Source organism: Pantherophis guttatus, chromosome 18 (assembly GCF_059756535.1).
Source record: "Pantherophis guttatus breed Tessera chromosome 18, ASM5975653v1, whole genome shotgun sequence".
In the NCBI taxonomy this organism is placed as follows: Eukaryota; Metazoa; Chordata; class Lepidosauria; order Squamata; family Colubridae; genus Pantherophis; species Pantherophis guttatus.
Genome location: NC_142080.1, coordinates 11,337,244 through 11,351,094, shown reverse-complemented (window position 1 = coordinate 11,351,094; position 13,851 = coordinate 11,337,244). Strand labels below are relative to the sequence as shown.

The window sequence follows — 13,851 nt, the reverse complement described above, 5'->3', positions numbered from 1 at the left end:
GCACTAGCGCACGCTGCTTGCGCAATATCACCATATGTGCACAGCTTTCATGGTGCCCACAGAGTTGGGCTGGATTAATATGCAGCCAGAGGCTGCTTGAGGTTTGTATGGGGGTTTGTTATCACTTTGCTCTGGGACTTCCCAGAAACATGGGAGCGTTTGGGGAAATTTGTAACAATAAAGGGGCAGTTTGAACTGCCAGCTGCCTGTGTAGTCTCTGGGCTGTGCCCCGGGTCATCACACATTCTGTCGGACTACCCACCTGTGAACTTATTGGCGTGGTAGAAGAGCAGAGTGAGGCCATCTTTCTGGAACTTCCACTCCTGGCGTGTCGGGTTGGGTTGCAACAGTATGGCTTTGCAAGGGAGGCTCACAGCTGGAAAGAGAAGGAAAGGGTGTCACAAGGACCGCCAAGCTAGAAAAATGTGGGTTGGAAAAACAAATAAAATATAGAATACAGGTAGTTTTCGACTTGCGACTCTTCATTTAGTAACCATTTGAAGTCTCGATGGCCGTAAAAAAAAAACCACCACAGGATTGTTTTCACCCCATGGTCCCCACAGTCACGTGATCAAAATTCGGACACTTGGCAACTGGCTCGTATTTATGACGGTCGCAGCGTCCCGGGGGCTCACGTGATCCCGTTTTGCGACCATCTGATGAGCAAAGTCAATGGGGAAGCCAGATTCACTTAACAACCGTCTTCCTGACTTAACAACGGTGGTGGTTCGCTTAGCAACTGTGGCGAGAAAGGTCGTAAAACGGGGCGAAACTCACATAACAACTGACCTCAGGACACTGCAACCGTCAACAATATATGCCAGTGGCCAAGTCTCTGAATTTTGATCACGTGACCTCAGGGGTGCTGCAGCTGTTGTGAGTGTGAAAAACGGTTGTTAAGTTGCTTTTTTTCAAACACAAATTGGTTCGGAACGATTTAGCCTAGCAGGGCGTATGGCCCACTACGTTACCTTTCACAGGTAGTCCTCAAAGTAGGACTACAGAGCCAGTGGTGGGTTTCAAATTTTTTTACTACCGGTTCTGTGGGTGTGGCTTGGCGGGCGTGGCAGGGGAAGGATACTGTAAAATCTCCATTCTGTCAGACTTCGATGCTATCTCAAAAATAAATGAATTTCCAAACTGCCAATCTTTAAGGAAATCTTCTCTTTATTCGAGCACAGCAACCGGATCATGACTCGTGCGGACAAGACTGACCTTTTGCCCCCCAATCCCTCCCTTTCCGATCCCCAATTCTCTGCTTCTCATTGGCTATCTTCCAAGTCACTCTCCTGACTTCTTATCTCGTCATTTCACAGGAATGTTCCCCCCCTCTTCATTTCCACGGAGACCGAGCTTCAAAGGGATTTAGCAGGCAAAAGTCCAGGGCTTATCTCCCCTTCTATGTCAGCGCTGAAACGCTGACACATTCCCTCCCCACTCCAGGGAAAGGTTACTGCAAAATCCCCATTTCCTCCCAATCAGCTGGGACTCGGGAGGCAGAGAACAGATGGGGGAGGGGCCAGCCAGAGGTGGTATTTACTGGTTCTACGAACTACTCAAAATTTCCGCTACCGGTTCTCCAGAACTGGTCAGAACCTGCTGAAACGCACCTCTACTCAGACCCGTTCCCTTCCCTTCCCTTCCCTTCCCTTCCCTTCCCTTCCCTTCCCTTCCCTTCCCTTCCCTTCCATTCCATTCCATTCTATTCTATTCTATAATGGAGCCTTGAATTTGCAGTGTAAATCATGATGGGTATAAATTGAGGCACTTATCTTACCAGACTCAATTTTACAGCTTGTTTTTTGGTAGCGGTTGTTAACTCGATATTGTAACTTTCCCCGATGCTTTCTAGAATCTAAAATTTCTTCAATTTCATAAACGCCTTTCTCCCTTCTCTAAAACTGGAAGCAAGAGGTGATTTTTCGATTGGTCTCACTTTTGATTCTTGAACTGGCTGCCATAAGCTACCATGAAACTACCTGCCTCTTCGGTTCAACTTCTCAGACGGTCATTAAGTGAATTTAGGTATTCCTATGGGGGTTTTTTACAACAAAAAAAAAACCTGCGGTTATGGGACCATAGAATCTGCGGCTGGTTGGAAAAATGATCCAAACACTCAAAATAATACAGATTACAGCCATTAGAACTCCAGAAGCCGGCTGTAAGTATCTTTTGGTAAGTCCACCAACCATTCAGAGAGTTGTTAAGCAACTGATCGTTAAACAAGGGCTACCTGTAGTTTAGGGTGTCATGCAAAACCAGGAAGTATTGATAAGTTAGCCAGAGGTGGGTGGGTAGAGCAGGAAAACATTTTGCACAATTCTCCTTCTGTGCCCAAGCCAAGCTCCCGAGAAACTAAACTATTTGGATGGGAGGGGGGAAATTCCTTTGAGCTGGAGCAGTAGATTAGGGGTAGAGTGACTTGGAAGATGGCCAATGAGTGCAGGGGAATGGGGAACGGAAAGGAAGGGTTTTGGGTCTGGAAGTCAGTGTTGGCTGCAATTGGAGTCGGACTCAGAATGCCGTGCTTAATAAATGGGAGTTTTACTTCAAAGATTTTGTTTGAAATGCAATTTATTTGAGACGACCTCGAAACCTGACACCAGTCTCTGATCTCTTAAACTAACTAAGCTTCGGAAACTAACTAAATTCAGTAAGCTTTGGAAACTAATCCAAGAGAGAAGCAACCTGGAAATAAGGAGACAGTGAAGACAATTAACCAGTGGAACGGCTCGCCACCAGAAATCGTGGGCGCTCCATCACTGGAGGTTTTTAAGAAGAGACTGGACAGCCATTTGTCTGAAATGGGATAGGGTCTCCTGCTTGAGTGGGGGGCTGGACTAGAAGATCTCTAAGATCCCTTCCAGCTCTGTTAATCTTCCTTCCTTCCTTCCTTCCTTCCTTCCTTCCTTCCTTCCTTCCTTCCTTCCTTCTTTCTTTCCTTGTCTCTCCCTCCCTCTCTCTCTTTCTTTCTCTCTCTCCCTTCCTTCCTTCCTTCCTTCCTTCCTTCCTTCCTTCCTTCCTTCCTTCCTTCCTTTCCTTATCATTGGAAGTTTTTAAGAAGAGACTGGACAGCCATTTGTCTGAAATGGGATAGGGTCTCCTGCTTGAGTAGGGGGCTGGACTAGAAGATCTCCAAGATCCCTTCCCGCTCTGTTAATCTACCTTCCTTCCTTCGTTCCTTCATTCCTTCCTTTCCTTCCTTCCTTATCAGTGGAGGTTTTCAAGAAGAGACTGGACAGCCATTTGTCTGAAACGGGATAGGACAGTGATGGCTAACTTTTTGGCCATCGCGTGCCAAAAGCGGGGGGGGTTGCGTGCGTACATGCCCACACCCATAATTCAATGCACCCCGCCCCCCCATGCATGAGTGCATGACTCCCTCGCCCTCCCCCCACTTTTGGCATGCGATGGCACGGTGGGCCCATTTTTCGCCCTCCCCAGGCTCCAGGGGCTTTCTTGGAGCCTGGGGAGGGCGAAAACAGACTGTTTCCTGACTTCTGGTGGGACTGGAAATTATTGGGCTGGCGGGCACATGCGCACAGGAGCTGATCTAGGACAACACTTGTGTGCCCACAGATATGGCTCTGTGTGCCACCTGTGGCAGGCATGCCATAGGTTTGCCATCACGGGTATAGGATCTCCTGCTTGAGCAAGGGGCTGGACTAGAAGACCTCCAAGGTCCCTTCCAGCTCCTATTCTATTCCCTTCCTTTGGCCAAATACTAGGAGGTTGTGCGTCAACAAAGCTTTGCAAAACCCAAGATTTCCACCGCAGTTAATCTGCCGTGGCAGCTCTTTTGCCGGCCAGCTCCAAGAGGTGCAGGTGAGTCAACGTTAAGTAGCTCCTTAAGCCAAGCCAGGAGTTTTGCACCAACCTCCACTGAGCAACCTGGAGCAAACAGAACTCAAAGTCTGAAGTCACCGAAAGCAACTCCTAATTTAGTGGTTTTCTTGCAGGGGATTTGGGCTGCACAGGTAACAACAGGTGTTGTGCAGAGCAATTTTCTCCTGCTTGCCAGCTCTCTTCCACCCCTGCAGGGATCCCACCTCCCCCACCCCACTGGTGGGGAGGGAGGGGGCTGGTGGGGGGTGCAGGAAAGGGGTGAAAGGCCTCCGGGAGGGAAGGCAGGGGCTTTGTAGGTCCACAAAGGGTTCTGGAGCAGGCTGGGTGCCAAATACCGATAAAGGAGAATATTTAGTAGCGCAGGACTGGACTGTGGGGTGCTTGGTGCTCTCTGAGCTTGGTGGTTTTCTTGCAAGCGTTTCGTGACCCAACTAGGGAACATAATCAGTGCTACAAGGGAGGGGGCTTGTAGAGAGGAGGAGGGGGAGCAGGAAGAAGAAGAAGAAGAAGAAGAAGAAGAAGAAGAAGAAGAAGAAGAAGAAGAAGAAGAAGAGGAGGAGGAGGAGGAGGAGGAGGAGGAGGAGGAGGAGGAGGAGGAGGAGGAGGAGGAGGAGGAGGAGGACGACGACTGTGGGGTGCTTGGTGCTCTCTGAGCTTGGTGGTTTTCTTGCAGGTGTTTCGTGACCCAACTAGGGAACATAGTCAGTGCTACAAGGGAGGGAGTTTGTAGAGAGGAGGAGGAGGAGGAGGAGAACTGTGGGGTCCTTGGCGCTCTCTGAGCTTGCTTGTTTTCCATGATATCGTCATTACCTAATTTAACCTGGTTTGGATAACGAAATGTGCAAGGAAACAACCAAGTTCAGACAGCACCGAAGACCCCACAATCCTCCTCCTCCTCCTTGCAAAACCCGCTCCCTTCTACCACTGAGGATGTTCCCTAGTTGGGTCAAGAAAACAGCCAAGCTCAGAAAGCACCAAGGACCCCCTCACTTATGGCCATTGCAGCATCCCTGCAGTCCTGTGACCATGATTCAGGCACTTCTCCACCCCTTCCCCACTTAAGTGGGTGTCTGTCTATTTTCAAAAGAGGAATCACAAAATAATTTGGCAGATTTGGGGCCGAGGAAGTCACACATTTTAACCACAGGCAGCTTTCCCTTTCATAGGTTTTTTCATTTTTGCGGTGGAAAACATGACATCTGGCTGGACTTTGTTCTGTGTGATGGGTGCTCAATTTTTTTTTTTTTAAAAAAAACCAATGCTATTTGATATGGGATTTGTTTTATCAGTGGCTAGATAATAAAGCATGGAGATGAAGTATGAAATATGAAACTAATGTAATGATAAAATATATGAAGTGTTTTTTTTTTATGGGAGATTTTGACTTTTTGATTTGATATAGACACAGTTTTATTCTTTCCCCTTATACACAGGTAGTCCTCGACTTAGTGACCGTTCAAAGTTACAACGGCACTGAAAAAAGTGACTTACGACCATTTTTCACACTGACGACCTTTGCAGCATCTCTACGATCATCAAAATTCAGACGCTCGGCAACTGACATGTACTTACGACGGTTGCAGTGTCCCTTTTTACGGGCAAAGTCAATGAGGAAGCCAAGATTCACTTAACAAACCACGTTACTAATTTTATCAACTGCAGTGATTCACTTAACAATTGTGTCAAGAAAGATCAAACGGGGCAAAACTCACTGAACAACTGTCTCACTTAACAACAGAAATTCTGGGCCCCGTTGAGGTCAAGTCATAAGTCGAGGACTACCTCTATCTCTAAAGTAAACCCACAGGGATCTGTTTAAACCATTAGTTCTCAACCTTGGCTGTTTGAAGGTGGGTGGACTTCAACTCCCAGAATTAAGCTGCCTGGGGAATTCTGGGAGTTGAATTCCACCCAACTTCAAACAGCCAAGGCTGAGAAATAATGGTTTAAAGCAACACTTTAGAATTAAAAGCTGGGGGGGGGGGACCCACACATTCTACTCCAGAAGAAAGTTCTAGAATAGAATACGTAATTGAACATTCTTTATTGGCCAAGTGTGATTGGACACCCAAGGAATTTCTCTCCGGTGCCTAATTATATGAATTTATTTTGTGTAAATTATAAATTAAATTAATAAATTTATTTATTAATAAATATTAAATAATGAATATTAATTATTTTAATATTTAATTTTAATATTTCAATTTAAATTATTAATTTAAATTAAAGTAATAAGTAAATATATTTATTAATGAATATTAAATAATGAATATTAATTGTATTAATATTTCATTAAAATATTAATTTAAATATTAAAATATTTAAATTTAAATTTATTTATTTATTATTTAAATTTTTATACCGCCCTTCTCCAGAATAGGACTCAGGGCGGTGAACAGCCAGAGTAAAAAACAATACATACAAAATTTAAAAGCAATTTAAAATAATTAAATATTATTGGCCGTAAATTAAAATAACCCAATTTAAAATCAATTTAAAATTATTAATTTAAATTAGTTAAATAAATAAATATATTAATGAATATTAAATAATGAATATTAATTATTTTAATATTTAATTAAAATATTAATGAAAATATGAAAATATTTAAATTATTAATTTAAATGTTTAAATATTAATTTAATTAAAATATTGATAATAATTAAATAATAATATAAATAATTAATATTTTCATTTAATTTATTATTCAATTAATAGATACGTCGTTATATAAATTAAAGAAGATACAAACGACGACCTAGGTTTAGTGTAGCATTTGATTTAGTTTTATTTCGTGATTAAAAAAGGAGACGCGGCCGCAGGTTTGAAACTTACCTCCGTTCTCGCGGACTTCCATTTCCAGGGGGGCTTCACCCAGGACCAGGGACCCTAAAGAGAGGAGACCAAAAATCAAGAAATTTCTCTTTAAGACTCGACAAGCTGCCATGGCGATCCTTGAATATCCAGAGCCTTTTCCTGCAGCTTCCGATTCTTCTTCCGACTCAAAATCGGGGTGTGCAGCTTCCTACACAAACCTCCCCAAAATACACTTCGTAGGGTCACAACCAGACTCCCCCACCCCAAAATTTTTTTCCCTCTGCAGTAAAATCCAAGCAGAATGCCGAGGATTCTGCCTGCTCTTTGTTTCCCTCTGGAAAAATAACCAGTTCAATGCGGCCAACCCATCGTCCACTTCTGGTCCAGCGAGGCTGGGCTCGCCCAGGAGACAGACACACACGGAGAGAGGTCAGCTCCAGGAAGAGCTTTCAGCAAAAACTGTGATTCAGTGTTTCAAACCACACGCAGCAGAAACAGGAAATGAAGATTTGTGCGAACGGTCATGGGTTGCAATCCAAGTGGCAAAAAGAAATCGCTTCGTTAAACCAAAGTCAAGAAAATCTGATTTGCAACACCAAGGACGGTCTCAGAGACATCCAGGAAAGCACCCTCGGTAGATTCACATATTGCGCCAAAGTATAAATCATGGTTTACGTTACAACCTACGGACGGCTGGGTTCGCGAAACAGTCAGCGTCCACAACGTTGAACTATGTTATGGCCTCCGGTTGGTGCTTATTTGCTAGTTTAAGATTGTCCTGCATTCAAAACTGACTATCCGCGAAAACACACAACCTAAGCCGGGGTTTGGTGAGAGCGAGAAATACAAACCATCAATGATGATTAGTTTGTAAACTTTTTAAATAAAAAGCTTTATAATCTTTTTAAATAACAAGCTTGCCCTAAAATTCACTTTGATGAATCTTTCCCCCAATATCTGTATACTGGTAGTCCCCGACTTATAACAGTCCATTTAGTGACCATTCAAATTTACAATGGCATATGACAGTTTTTTCACAGTTATGACTTTTGCAGCATGCCCACGATCACGTCATCAAAATTCAGACGCTTGGCAACTGACTTGCATTTATGACCGTCGCTGTGCCCCCCCCCGGGCCAGATGAACCCCGTTTACGACCTTCCGACAAGCAAAGTCAATGGGGGACGCCAGATTCACTTAACAACCGTGTGACTAATTTAACGACTGCAGGGATTCACTTAACAATGACGGCAAGGAAGGTCGTAAAATTGGACAGAATTGACGTAACAACTGTCTCGCGTAGCAATGGGGGCTCATTTGTGGTCGTACGTTGAAGGCTACTTGGGTAGACACATTTTTATACTTTTCCTTTATATAAAGGTAAAGGTTCCCCTCGGACATACGTGCTAGTCGTTCCCGACTCTAGGGGGCGGTGCTCCTCTCCGTTCCAAAGCCGAAGAGTCAGCGCTGTCCGAAGACGTCTCCGTGGCCATGTGGCCGGCATGACTCAACGCCAAAGGCGCACGGAACGCTGTTCCCTTCCCACCAAAGGGGGTCCCTATTTTTCTACTTGCATTTTTTACCTGCTTTCGAACTGCTAGGTTGGCAGAAGCTGGGACAAGTCACGGGAGCTCACCCTGTTATATGCGGCACTCGGGATTCGAACCGCTGAACTGCCGACCTTTCGATCGACAAGCTCAGCGTCTTAGCCACTGAGCCACCGCTTCCCTTAATATACCAACAAAACCCTAAGAATTGCACTGCCAAAAATTGTGACAATCCCCTCCTGAAGTCTGCAGATAAGGTCCGGATTTAGGTTTGGGTGCACTGGCTTGCAAATGCACACGTTGTTATTCGTGAACTAAATAAACTTCTCCTCCAGGTAGCAAAGGGTGGAAGGTGTGGTAATCCAACCGACTTGTCGAGTTTCTTGCCCTACCAGTTTCAGCTCCCACGAACGAATGACTCACTTCAGCTTTTCTTAGGAGAAACTCAGCTGACGTTGAGTAGCCCAAGAGGTTACTCTTCGGCTACTCACATCAGCTGAGTTTCTCCTAAGAGGCAGCTGCTTGGGACTTCCCTGCATTTGATCTGCAAATGAATCTGGATTTTGAAACTTCTTTTTGTCTGAAAGGCATGACACCGCTCGCAGGAGGCAACCCGGCCAGCTGAGTTTATCCTTGCGGGCTTATTGATCGATTGGCAATTTATGGCACCTTTGCCCAATTTGGCATTGAACCAACAGTTAATAACAAAAGAGCACTTAGATTTACATACCACTTCACAGTGCTTTGCAGCCCTCTCTAAGCGGGTTACAGAGTCAGCCTCTTGTCCCCAACAATCTGGGTCCTCATTTTACCCACCTTGGAAGGACGGAAGGCTAAGTCAACCTTTAGGAAGGAAGGAAGGAAGGAAGGAAGGAAGGAAGGAAGGAAGGAAGGAAGGAAGGAAGGAAGGAAGGAGGGAGGGAGGGAGGGAGGGAAGGAAGGAAGAAGGGAGGGAAGGAAGGAAGAAGGGAGGGAAGGAAGGAAGGAAGGAAGGAGGAAAGGAAAGAAGAAGGAAAGGAAGGAGGGAAGGAAGGAAGGAAGGAAAGAAGAAGGAAAGGAAGGAAGGAAGGAAGGAAGGAAGGAAGGAAGAAAAGGAACAATAGCAATAGCACTTAGGCTTATATACCGCTTCACAGTATCTTTGCAGCCCTCTCTAAGCAGTTTACAGAGTCAACCTATTGCCCCAAACAATCTGGGTCCTCATTTTACCAACCTGGGAAGGACAGAAGAGTGAGCCGGTCAGGATCAAACCGCTGGCAGTCAGCAGAATTACTCTGCAATCCTGCATTCTAACCACTGGCTCTCTCAATGCTCGGAATTTGGGATTAAACAGCTCTGTAGAAATGTACTATCTAGTTGGAATTCTGCATCCGTTTAATCATATAATCGCTTCTGACTTGTTTATGAATCAGATACAGATTAAGAGAGTTGGAAGGGACCTTGTAGGTCATCTAGTCCAACCCCCCGCCCAAGCACCATTTCTGACAAATGGGCAGCCCAATCTTTTCTTGAAAGCTTCCAGTGATGAAGCTCCCACAACTTCCAAATTTAGGATCACATTGGCTTGTTTGGCTGCCGCTGCACGCTGCTAGCTCCTATTTAATTGGTTGTCCACTAAGACTCCCAAGATCCCTCTCGCAGTTCCTGCTATTAAGCACTTCATTTACAGGTAATCCTTTACGTTGTGACCATAATGGGGCCCTCCCCATTGCAGTCCAAATAGGGCCTAGGAAGTGATGGTCTCGCTTAACAACTCGAACCCCTACTCCCCCTGATTGAGGACGTTAAGTGATACCATTTCTATACCATTTCTGACAGATTCCAATCTCTTCTTGAAAGCTTCCAGGGATGAAGCTCCCACAACTTCCGAAGGCAACTTCTGTTCCATCCGTTGATTGTTCTCACTGTCAGAAAATTCCTCCTTATTTCCAGGTGGAATCTCTCCTTGATCAGTTTCCATCCATTCTTCCTTGTCTGGCCTTCAGGTGCTTTGGAAAACAGCTTGACCCTCTTCCTCCTCTCTGGGGCAGCCCCTCAAGTATTGGAAGACTGCCCTCGTGTCTCCCCTGGTCCTTCTCTTCACTAGACTAGCCAGGCCCAGTTCCTGCAATCGTTCATCATATGTTTTATCCTCCAGTCCCCTCATCATCCTGGTTGCTCTTCTCTGCACTTTTTCTAGTCTCAACATCTTTCTTTCTTTCTTTCTTTCTTTTTCTTTCTTTCTTTCTTTCTCCTTTCTCTTTTTCTCCTCCACTCTAACCTTTACCTATCTCTCCTCCCTCCCTCCCTCTTTGATTTGCTAAGCCAGCAACTTCTGTTCCATTGGTTGATTGTTCTCACTGTCAGAAAATTTCTCCTTATTTCTAGGTTGTCCTTGATCAATTTCCATCCATTGTTCCTTGTCTGGCCTTCGGGTGCTTTGGAGAATAGCTTGGCCCCCTTCCTCCTCTCTGCAAAAGCCCCTCAAATATTGGAAGATGCTCTCCTGTCTCCCCTGGTCCTTCTCTTCACTAGACCAGCCAGGCCCAGTTCCTGCAACCGTTCATCGTATGTTTGAGCCTCCAGTCCCCTCATCATCCTGGTTGCTCTTCTCCGCACTCTTTCTAGAGTCTCAGCATCTTTTTTAATGTTTAATGTCAAATGTTTCACAAGCCTCGGAGGTTTGGTGAGATTTCTGAAGTCAAGGTGTGAGCATCGAAATCTCACAAGCTCAGGCAGTTTTGCAATACTTCAGGGAACTGGGAAGCAACCTGGTCCACCATGAGAGATCCTGCCACTGAAAGGACCACAGAAACCTGGTCTGTCTTAGGGAGGCATCCTGGTTTCCCTAGCACCAGCCAACATGTCCTGGAAGTTTGCAAGCAGAACTTGCCACCCAACCAGTCATTGGAGAGAACGACATTCCTGAAGGACAGAAATTATTCATAACCTTGAACCAGGAAAGTCAAGTCCTCAAGGGAGTTGCCCTTCTGTAAATTTACATTATGTAAACTTCTGTACAGGGGACGCGGTGGCTCAGTGGCTAAGACGCTGAGCTTGTCGATCGAAAGGTCGGCAGTTCGGCGGTTCGAATCCCTGGCGCTGCGTAACGGGGTGAGCTCCCGTGACTCGTCCCAGCTTCTGCCAACCTAGCAGTTCGAAAGCAGGTAAAAAATGCAAGTAGAAAAATAGGGACCACCTTTGGTGGGAAGGGAACAGCGTTCCGTGCGCCTTTGGCGTTGAGTCATGCCGGCCACATGACCACGGAGACGTCTTCAGACAGCGCTGGCTCTTCAGCTTTGAAACGGAGATGAGCACCACCCCCTAGAGTCGGGAACGACTAGCACATATGTGCGAGGGGAACCTTTACCTTTTTAAACTTCCGTACAATTCGGCACGACGGAGTTACTCAGCGAAAGAGTTCGCAGGCAGTCACGACCAAAAACAGAGACGAGAATTTCCATCGTTAAATGAGACAGTGGGGCTAAGTGAGTTGGGTGCCCTATTCTGCAGCCTTTTTTCACTCTCAACTTTTAAGCAGTCTTTAAGCGAATCTGGCTTCCTTCAATCACTTTGCTTGAAGTCGGCTGGGAAGGGTGCAAAGGCCATTGCATGACCCTGGGATGCCACAACCATCGTAAATACATGTTCGATGCCAAGCAACCATTTTTTAAATATATATATATATATTTGTTTAATTATATAAAATATAAAGAAAAAAAAATAGGGAATTAAGGAAAGGAAAAGGAGCAGGGGCTGCCCCAAAGAAGAGGGAGTCAAGCTATTCTCCGAAGCACCCAAGAGTAGAACAAGAAGCAACGGGTGGAAACTAATCAAGGAGAGAAGCAACTTAGAAGTAAGGAGAAAATTCCTGACAGTTAGAACAATGAATCAATGGAACAACTTGCCTGCAGAAGTTGTGGATGCTCCTTGGAAGTTTTAAAGAAGATGTTGGATAACCTTTTGTCTGAAGTGGTGTAGGGTTTCCTGCCTAAGCAGGGGGTTGGACTAGAAGACCTCCAAGGTCCCTTCCAACTCCGTGATTCTATTCTATTCCTATTCCTCTATTCTATTCTAAAAGAAGGTGTGGGATACAAGAGGGGAAAAAATAAAGGCATTGACTTCTAACTCTTCAGAACGAGATAAAAACACTCCAACTTCAACTTTTTGCTTTTCCACATTAATATATAACTAGCCGTTTCTATGACGACAAATCTTTCTGATCAACAAAACCAAAGTCAACATTTTCATTTTCTTTTTCACCCCAAGCACAAAATCCAGAAGTGATATCCAAGGGAAAAAAACATGCTTAAACTTATTTTCCTCTTTGAATAAAATAATCCGTTTAACCTCTTCCTGCTTTATCTTCCATTTTGCTATGGAAATAGCACCGTATTTCTATTTGCACCGAGTAATTTTTCTGAACCCGGCGACCAAATGCTGATCCCGAGATTGAGGGGAAGCTGCATCGGTTGTAAGTGCGAGGACTGCGATTGGAAGTCACGCTCGGGAGGGACACTAAACGAGTGGCGGCTAACAGTTGCAGCTTCCCAAGGTCATGTTAGCATCCTCCTCTGTGACCGTCCCAGTTGGCTTCGGACAACCAAGAGAGGAAGTCAGATTCACTTAATGACCTTGGCAGAAACGGTAATAAAGATGACAGTTTCGTTTAGTGATGAAAGTTCTGACCTCAATGGTGGCTGTAAATCGAGGCCATCCTGTACTTCAAAGCCAACTCTGGGCCATAGGGAATCTCCATGTATAATTCCAGGAAAAGCCTAGAGAGGCCAAGGAACATTCTAGAAAACATGGATGAGGCTGTGCAGGTCTTCTCAGCTTCTTCAGGCAGGACTGCCAGCATCATGGTGGTTTGCTGATGTCAGGTTGTTGCTCTGAGACCAGGAGGAAAGGAAGGAAGGAAGGAAGGAAGGAAGGAAGGAAGGAAGGAAGGAAGGAAGGAAGGAAGGAAGGAAAGGAGGAGAGGAAGGGAGGAAGGAAGGAAGGAAGGAAGGAAGGAAGGAAGGAAGGAAGGAAGGAAGGAAGGAAAGATGTTGAGACTCTAGAAAGAGTGCAGAGAAGAGCAACCAGGATGATGAGGGGACTGGAAGCTCAAAAATACGATGAATGATTGCAGGAGTTGGGGCATGGCTGGTCTGGAGAAGAGAAGGACCAGGGGAGACAGGAGAGCATCTTCCAATATTTGAGGGGCTGCCCCAGAGAGGAGGAAGGGGGTCAAGCTATTCTCCAAAGCACCTGAAGGCCAGAGAAGGAAGAATGGATGGAAACTGATCAAGGAGAGATTAAATCTAGAAATAAGGAGGAATTTTCTGACAGTGAGAACAATCAACCAATGGAACAGAAGTTGCTGGCTGGCAAATCAAAGCGGGAGGGAGGCAGGAACGAAGGAGAGATAGGTAAAGGTTAGAGTGGAGGAGAAAAAGAGAAAGGAGGGAGAAAGAAAGAAAGAAAGAAAGAAAGAAAGAAAGAAAGAAAGAAAGAAAGAAAGAAAGAAAGAAAAAGAAGAAAGGAAGAAAGGAGGAAGAAAGGAAGGAGAGATAGGAAAAGGTTAGAGTGGAGGAGAAAAAGAGAAAGGAGAAAGAAAGAAAGAAAGAAAGAAAGAAAGAAAGAAAGAAAGAAAGAAAGAAAGAAAGAAAGAAAGAAA

The 13,851-nt window shown here is 45.1% G+C and overlaps 1 protein-coding gene across 2 annotated transcripts in view; it reads right to left on the bottom strand.

The window, feature by feature from the left end:
• F11R (F11 receptor) overlaps positions 1 to 13,851 on the bottom strand; it is a 44,974-nt gene that overhangs the window by 17,743 nt on the left and 13,380 nt on the right. Inside the window, exons 2-3 of one of the 2 annotated variants that reach the window (XM_034404957.3) lie at positions 6,682 to 6,735; positions 263 to 376 (exon numbers count right to left, since the gene is read on the bottom strand). In XM_034404957.3, the coding sequence (XP_034260848.3) occupies positions 263 to 376; positions 6,682 to 6,735 (168 nt within the window). Of the gene's footprint in view, positions 1 to 262; positions 377 to 6,681; positions 6,809 to 13,851 lie in introns of those variants that run through there. The other variant, XM_087881272.1, reaches the window with a different exon arrangement.